This window comes from Saccopteryx bilineata, chromosome 6, assembly GCF_036850765.1.
Source record: "Saccopteryx bilineata isolate mSacBil1 chromosome 6, mSacBil1_pri_phased_curated, whole genome shotgun sequence".
In the NCBI taxonomy this organism is placed as follows: domain Eukaryota; kingdom Metazoa; phylum Chordata; class Mammalia; order Chiroptera; family Emballonuridae; genus Saccopteryx; species Saccopteryx bilineata.
Window position 1 is genome coordinate 132,743,879 of NC_089495.1, and position 8,459 is coordinate 132,752,337.

General features: G+C 47.2%; 1 protein-coding gene across 2 annotated transcripts in view; it reads right to left on the reverse strand.

Annotated features, from left to right (window-relative positions):
• Positions 1-5,719, reverse strand: part of LMBR1 (limb development membrane protein 1) — a 97,401-nt gene extending 91,682 nt beyond the window's left edge. For both annotated transcript variants that reach the window (XM_066235238.1, XM_066235239.1), the window contains exon 1: positions 5,465-5,719. In XM_066235238.1, the coding sequence (XP_066091335.1) occupies positions 5,465-5,530 (66 nt within the window). In that variant the 5' untranslated portion in view covers positions 5,531-5,719. The remainder of the gene's footprint in view (positions 1-5,464) is intronic.
• Positions 5,720-8,459: the final 2,740 nt, after the last annotated feature.

Consider the following 8,459-nt stretch of genomic DNA (forward strand, 5'->3'; position numbering starts at 1 on the left):
CTGGTTTAAGGCACTAGCAAGAGCAAGAGAAATGACTGGCCATGAACTCCGAGTACATCAGGAGAAACAGCTGCAATAAAAGTTCTCGACCAAGGAAGCTGAAAGAATAGAAAGTTGTACTTAAAGGATATTTTAGGATTTTTTTAAATTAGTACCCAGTAGTTTCAGGAATTCCAGGGAGGCGAGTTAGGGCAGAAGTAGTGGATGAGAAAGCAATGAAAGTTAATGAACAGAGGAAATCAAGGAACCAAAATGTGAGGCATGGAATGAAAAGACTAACGTAACGCAATTCATTCAAGAGTGTAAGAAAGATAAGCAATTGCAAAAGCAAACGTATTGCTTGCATATCGAAGCTACCCAGCATGAAAATAAATAGAAAATAGAGTGAGCAGAGGTGGAAAGTGAAGTCTGTAGGTGTAGACTGTAAAGGGCAGGAGAGAGTAGGGCATCTGTTAGGATCAGGCCTCTGAGGTTTCTTGGAGACTCTACCTTCATCGGCCTCAGCATCTGAGAACCAAACCTTATGCCATATAGCACCCTCCGGCCTCCTGGAGTTCTGGCATGGGTTGGTCTGGAACGTTAAAGCCATGTCATCTCATGTCTGTTGTATTTCTCTACTCCATTTACTCTCCCACTCTCCATAAACTTGCTTCCATTTCATTGATAAAATGGAAGTCACCTAAAGAGAATGTCTTTCCCTCCACCACTCGTCTACTTATTTACCTGCAGTGACACTGGAGTGTCTCTCCTCTCCTCCTCCTTCTCCTCCTCCTCTTCCTTCCTCCCCCCCACTTCCCTCCCCCTACCCCCTTGGTCATCTGATCTCTCTGACTTTGACTTTATATTTCACAATGTTTCTGCCCACTCTTCTTTGTGTTGCTTTTCCAGCCTGCTGGGACTTCCGCTCCATAAACAATGTCTCCTGACTTATCTTACATTTCGGCACCAATAACTGGTTTTCCTTTTTGACCCATCTCCCACACTCCAGATGGTTTTGGGAGGAGGTGGTGATGTTGTTAACCTTCTCTTATCTATGATGGTTCTTTATATGCTCCCAGCAGCAGGCCATCTCTGGATGCTCCTGACTCTGCTTCTTTGGGTCACTGTCAGTATTATCTCCTGTCATTGTCCCGTGTGTATAGGGAGAACTTTGACAGGAGGCTCATAGACTTGTCACCACCCTTAGTTTGTCGTTGCCTAGATAACATTTTACAGTGGATGTCCACTGTGTAGGTCCAAGGTTGTTCTCAGCCATATGTTGCAGACACTTTCTCAGAAATTCACTGCAACTGTAACAGACTGCAGCAAAGTCACAAACTTGGCTGGACTATCTTCCCAGTTCCTCTCAACGAGCAACTTAACAGAACGACAGACCCACGGGATGTCTGTGAAGTGAAATGAAAAGCAAGCCATAATGACACCTGCTGGTCTCCCTCATACAGTGGGACAAAAGGAGATCCCTAACCACAGACAGGAGAAAATCACAAGAAGAGAAAGGACGAGCCCTCATGGTTCTCAGAGTAGACTGAGCTTCTCTCCTGGTCGGGGAAGGAAGAGAGAGGTGACCGGAATTCACTGACAGAAACCACGGGGAAGTGTGTCCTCTGTGCCAGCTGATCCAGAGGACAGGTGGTTCGGCACTCTCTGGGGACCCTTTTAGCCCTGATGCTGATCATCAATGGCTAAGCACTTCAGAGCTCAGTTACCCGGTCACAAGTAGCCTAATAAATAAATTTAAAATATACTGTTAAAAGCTGATATCCTTAAATTCCAGGTGTAAAACTTGAACCTGAATTCAATCTAGTGTATTCTAATCAAGCTGTACCATCAGCTTTTCATTTAAGGGCTAGAGGCGTCAATGAATTTAGAGTGACATAGAAGAGCGATGGTGCAGATGGGCTCAAGGACTTCAACCACCAACACATTTCTAACAAAATCGTGGGAGAGGGGACAAGTAAGTTATAATTCAGCCAATAACCTCATCCCTCAGCAGAGAGCCAATAGACACAGCTTTATTTCAAAGCTGCTAAATCAAAAGCTAGAAATGTTGAGTATCCTTTTTTTATTTTTTTATTTTTTGGTATTTTTCTGAAGTTAGGAGCAGAGAGGCAGTCAGACTCCCAAATGCGCCTGACCGATCGGGATCCACCCGACATGCCCACCAGGGGGCAATGCTCTGCCCATCTGGGGTGTTGCTCCGTTGTGGCCAGAGCCATTCTAGCGCCTGAGGCAGAGGCCATGGAGCCATCCTCAGTGCCCCAGCCAACTTTGCTCCAATGGAGCCTTGGCTGCAGGAGAGGAAAAGAGAGATAGAGAAGAAGGAGAGGAGGAAAGAGAGGGGGAGGGTGGAGAAACAGATGGGTGCTTCTCCTGTGTGCCCTGACCAGGTATCGAACCTGGGACTTCCACATGCTGGGCTGACACTCTACCACTGAGCCAACCATCCAGGGCCATTGAGTATCCTTTAAAGCAGGGGTCTCAAACGCAACTCAGCATGTGGGCCGCAGAGCAAGATCACAGCCGTTCAGCGGGCCGCACTAGGTCTACAAAAGGCAACTGTTACACAACACTTTTCAGTGTCACGAAACGACCAGAAACTGTAGTTCGTGGATTAGTCTGCGGGCCGCAAAAAATTGTTCGGTGGGCCGCATGCGGCCCGCGACTTTGAGACCTCTGCTTTCAAGTTACAAGCTAACCACTAAAAATACTAAAAGTAAAATTATAATTCTTTCAACAAACTCATAGAAAACAAACCGAGAATTGCCAAACTGGGGGGGGTTCTTTCAACAAACTCATAGAAAACAAACTGAGAATTGCCAAACTGGGGGGGGGGGGGCAGGGATTGGGGGACTAGCTGAAAAAAGTAAAGGAATTAAGAAGTACAAACTGGCAGTTACAAAACAGTTATAGGGATAGTAAAGGAGTGTTTTTCAGCCACCAGTCAGCGGACCAGTGCTGGTCCACCAGAAATCGGTGACTGGGTGGTTAACTCTTTCATAGACCTGCAAAAAATTTCTGGCAACCGGCACCAGTCTGCAGACTGATGCAAAACACTGATGTAAAATATAACATAGAAAACATAGTCAATAATATTGTAATAACTATGTATGGTACCAGGTAGGTGCTAGATTTATCAAGGTGAGTGCTTCATAAGGTATATAAAAGTCTAACCACTATGTTGTACACCTGAACCAATATAATAATGTATGTCACCAATAACTTTAAAAATCAATTTTTTAAAAACTTAATTAGTCTTGGCCCTGGCCGGTTTGCTCAGTGGTGGAGCGTCGGCCTGGTGTGCAGGAGTCCCGGGTTTGATTCCCGGCCAGGGCCAAGACTAATTAAGTTCTCCACCCCTCCCCCTCTCCTTCCTCTCTGTCTCTCTCTTCCCCTCCTGCAGCCAAGGCTCCATTGGAGCAAAGTTGGCCTGGGCGCTGAGGATGGCTCCATGGCCTCTGCCTCAGGTGTTAGAATGGCTATGGTTGCAACAGAGCAACGCCCCAGATGGGCAGAGCATCGCCCACTGGTGGGCGTGCCAGGTGGATCCCAGTCAGGAGCATGCGGGAGTCTGTCTGACTGCCTCCCCATTTCCAACTTCAGAAAAATACAAAAAAAAAAAATTTAGTCTTTCAAATTACCCTAAGAACCAGGAAAGTAAATATAAAAGAAAACTCCACACAATGAAGTAAAAGTCAGGACAACACAAAATAACAATAATTAGAGATGAAACATATTAAAATCATAATTGTAAGTGAGACAAACTATTGAAACGCACATGATAACAAAGAAAGAAGTTAAGCTGCCAATTTTTCCCCTCTCTCAGACAAGGCTGAATTAATGGCAAAAGGTGTGAAGACAAAGTCAGGCACTTCATGAACAATAGTATAACCCACCACAATGAAAGAATCTTCATGCACCAAAAAACAGTACCAAAATTTTTTGAGAGAGACAAACAGGAAGGGAGAGGGATGGGAAGCTTCAACTCATAGTTGTATCACTTTAGTTGTTCATTGACGGCTTCTCATACATGCCTTAGGGAGGGGCCTCCAGCCAAGCCAGTGACCTTGGACTTCAAGCCAGTGACCATGAGGTCATGTCAATGATCCCACACTCAAGCTGGCAACCCTGCACTCAAGCTGATGAGCCTGCACTCAAGTGGGTGACCTCCAACCTCCGACTTGGGGCCTCAGTGTCCCAGGTTGACACTCTATTCACTGCACCATCACCAGTCAGCCCCAAAATACATTTTTTAAAAACTAAACATGAAAGGGGAGAAAAAACTACTTTAGTTGGGAGACTTTAATTCTCCATAAAAGAATAAGGAAACCCAAACCAAATACATAATAATAAACATGCATTTTAAAATAGTAAGATTGATCTAGTAAATAGCGGTTCTCACTCAATACTCTATGCCTTTATGTATCGCATGTCCTGCCACTCCACTGCCCCAGCCCCCTTCCAACCATTAATTTGCTTTCTCCTTCCTCAAATTGGCCTATTCTATAGATTTCATATACACAAATCATACAACACGCAGCTTTTTGTGTCTATCTTCTTTCACTGTGCATCGTGTTTGCAAGGTTCGTCCATGTGGTAGCATGAATCAGAACTGCATTGCTTAAGAGTTTTATGAGCATATGCCCCTATTTGACTTAAAACACATGGATATTAAGTTGCTGGAAACTGAATGCATTCCTTTCAGATACATCTGCATAGATCCCCACATGGTATGTATAAATAAAGAGGTCCTGTTGAGATGCTGGATCACATTAAATGACTTCTGAGTAACGCAAACCAGCCTTGCATACCTGGGATACATCTTCCAGGTCATGGTGTGCAATTCCTTTTACACACGGTTGGATTCAGCGTGCCAGTCAGGGCACACATACAAGAATCAACCAACGAATGCACCCCTAAATGGCACAACACATCGATGTTTTTTGTTTCCTTTCTCTCTTTCCCTTCCCCTCTAAATATAATTTTTTTAAAAGTTTAAAACACCTTTAAGAAAAAAAAATAAAGCAAGAAATGCATCAATTAGCCCATGGTCAACCACAACTTTTTTTTTTCCACCTCAAACTCCAGAGTGCGACTAAATTTGGGAGAAGCGAGGTGGCAGGGCCGAGGCGCACACACAGGAGCAGGTGCTGCGCGCACCATGGAAAGGAAGAGCCTCCCCGCGGACTCCGGAGGACGCGCAGCGCGGGCCCCGCGGGGGACGAGAGAGGTGCCTTCCCTCCGTCCTCGAGGAAGGTTCCCACCCACGGCGGAAGGTTCCAGCCTCAACCCCTGGGGGCCGAGGCGGAGCGCGCTCCCCGCCGGCCGGCAGGTGACGGCCCGGAGCACGCGGGGCCGGCGCGGAGCGGAGCCGGGCGGGAGGCGGCGCAGGGGAGGCGGCCGCGGGGGTCGGCGGGCGGCGTAAGAGACCTCAGGGGCGGGGACCGCGCCGCCGCCGCCCGCTCACCGTAGACTCCCGCACTTGGCTGTGGAAGTGCTGCTCCCGCGCCGACACCTCGTCCTGCGCTTCCATTCTCCTTCATGCCCGCATCCGTGTGCCCCGCTGCACCATCGCCTACCGGCCCGAGTGGCTGGGCGGCCGCTGCGCTGACCCGGGACCACAGCGGGCAGGCGATAGCCGGCCGGAGCGGGGCCGGGACGACAGCACGATCACCGCCTCAGGAGAAGCGGCTCCGGACAGAGGGCGGGCGCCGCGCGACCCGGGGCGGGGCTTTTGGGTGCTTCGTCACAGAAACGCGCCGTACGTCCGAGGCATGCGCCACGGTGGCTGCGGGCCTAAGGCAAGGGGCGGGGCTTTTGGGCCACGCCCCCAGGGGCGGAGTGAGGGTGTGATTGGAGGCAGATCGCGAAGGGTGTTCACACCTCCGAGGGGAGGGTGACACGAGACGGATGGAAAGCGCCCGCCGCCGCAGTGTCAGCGCTCTGTTCCCGCAGTAAACATTTAGGGCAATGCGTGTTAGAGTCCAGCACTGGGCGCCCAGCTCAGCCTGCAGAGCACTTAGGCAGTCGTGCAGGAGCTCTCCCACCCACGGCACCGTGCACTCCGCCGATGCCAGTGTCGGAAATAGGTTGTTTCTGCACACACTTTGGGCGAAAACCAGGATTCTTCTAGGTCTGATAAGGAGCTTGGGCTGCCGTGGTCTCGGGCTCGCCCACCTGGAAAACGTACATAGCCTTGAATATGAGCCCTGTGCCAAATCGCAGGGTGGCCCTGTGCCTGTTGGCGGTTTATGACCCTCTGGAGATCCCCGGCAGCACGTTTGTTTGGGGGACCGCCAAACGTAGTAATTCACCCCATTCTGCATTAACCATCTTCTGTTGGTTTTTTGCAATAAAACTGCATTTCAAAAAATGTTTATCATTTTACTTAATGATTTATTTGACCATAAGGAAGTCATTAAAATTCCTGTTGGCTGTGACTTTTTTTTTTTTTTTTTTTTTTTGGTATATCTAACAATTATTAGGAAGCAAGAAAACCTACAAATTGCTTTCAAATGAGTGTATGGTCTATATTATTTTATATTTTAGTATCTTTTTTGCGATGTTGAATTAAAATTTTTTTTCACGACCCAAACTTTTTTTATGACCCCTGAAAAGCTTGTAGGCGCCCAAATACTGCGCATAGCTATGGCATCTTTCTTATGCGGGCGGGGTGGGGTGGGGGGTGTTGGTAGTGGGGGAGGGCTTAGAGAACATGAGACTTGTTCTGAGTAACCGTTCCTGCTACCCTAGGCTGACGAGAAACCAGCTGGTTATACCTCAGTGTTCATTTTTATTTTTAAAATGTACAGAGCCCTAAGGAACCAGGGAAAGATGGAGAAAAATCTGAGTCTGTTTTTCTGAGAGCCCTTGGTCTGAGAGCTAGGTAAATACCTTTCTGAACTGACCTGGACAATTTCTGGGTTAATCTCTCTGAATGAGCATGTAAGCAAATTTGATTTCTCAAAGTGTGTAGCATTTCTGGCACCTATACCAGAAAGCAAATGCCTGTAGCACTTCTGGTTTTCCTAACCCAATATGCCAACCATCTAGACCTCTTTTTTTCCTCTACAAGATTGTCTATATGAGTCCTCCCACCTTGGTCTTAGTCCTTAGTTCTTAGTACTTACTACTTAGTTCACCCACCCTGGCTTTGGTGCTTACCTCACTTAGCCCAGGGTTTGGCTTAAAATGGCCACAAGGTTACCCTTCCCTATATATACTCACCCCTTTGCCTCTGGCTTTGCCCCTCCAGCCAGAAGTGGAGTCTATTTTCCACCCCTTGAATCTGGGCCTGGACATGTGACTTCCTTTGGCCAAAGGGACATTAGAAAATAGCAAACTGTTGAGAGCTGCTTGTGTACTAAGGCTTGTCCCTTCTTACAGCCCCTGGGTGCCCTCCAACTGTCACTGAGTAAATTTGCCCCAACCAAACTGGAGAGAGAGAGTGGGTAAGACAGGGTCATGGGGAACTAGCTTTCGTAGAACAACCACTACATTCCAGGGTCTCCGTAAAACATATAATGTAACCATCACAATAACCCTGTGAAGTTAAGTATTTTCAGCTCTATGTTACCTTGAAGACACCAAGGCTTGGACAGGTAAGTACCTGGTCCAGTTTACACGGCCCACATTTGAACCCAGATCTGTCTGACTCACTGACTCCTTTTTTTCTTTTATGTTTATTTTATTGATTTGGGAGAGAAGAAGGGAGAGAAAAAGAGAGGAACATCAGTCTATCCTGTATGTGCCCTGACCAGGATGATGCTCTAACACCAACCGAGCTAGCTGGCCAGGGCAACTCCTGTTCTTTTCACAACACCGTTGCCCCCCTCCATGCAGTAGAACCAAAACCTTGCATCATCATGAGAGACACCTAGTAAAACCCCAGGTCCCTTTGTTAGAGGTTCTGCCCTAACCATTCACCTTTCCCTCACCCCTAAATTCTTCTGCATGCATTAGTGTGCCTGAGTGTGTTTTTAAACATTCCAGAAAGTACTAACCCCTCTCTCTAACATTGAGGTCCAGGAGTGGTATATTAGGGCTCTCCAGAGAAACAGAACCAATAGGAGATAGACAGATGTGGACAGATAAATGATAGATGATAGATGATAGATAGATAGATAGATAGATAGATAGATAGATAGATAGATAGATAGAAAATAAGGAGTTGGCTCACATGATTGTGGAGGCTGACAAGTCCCACAATCTGAAGTCCATAAGCTAGAGACCCAGGAGAGCTGATGACATAGTTCCATCTCAAATTCAAGAGAAGAGCAATGTCTCAGCTCAAAAACATCACATCCTTTTGTTCTATTCAGACCTTGAACAGACAATTTGATGAGCTGTGCCCCCCTGGTGAGAACTATCTGTTTTTCTCAGTCTACAAATTCAAATGTCAATCTCATCCAGAAGAACACCTCATCCAGACACACACCATATCATTTCAGACCAAACATCTG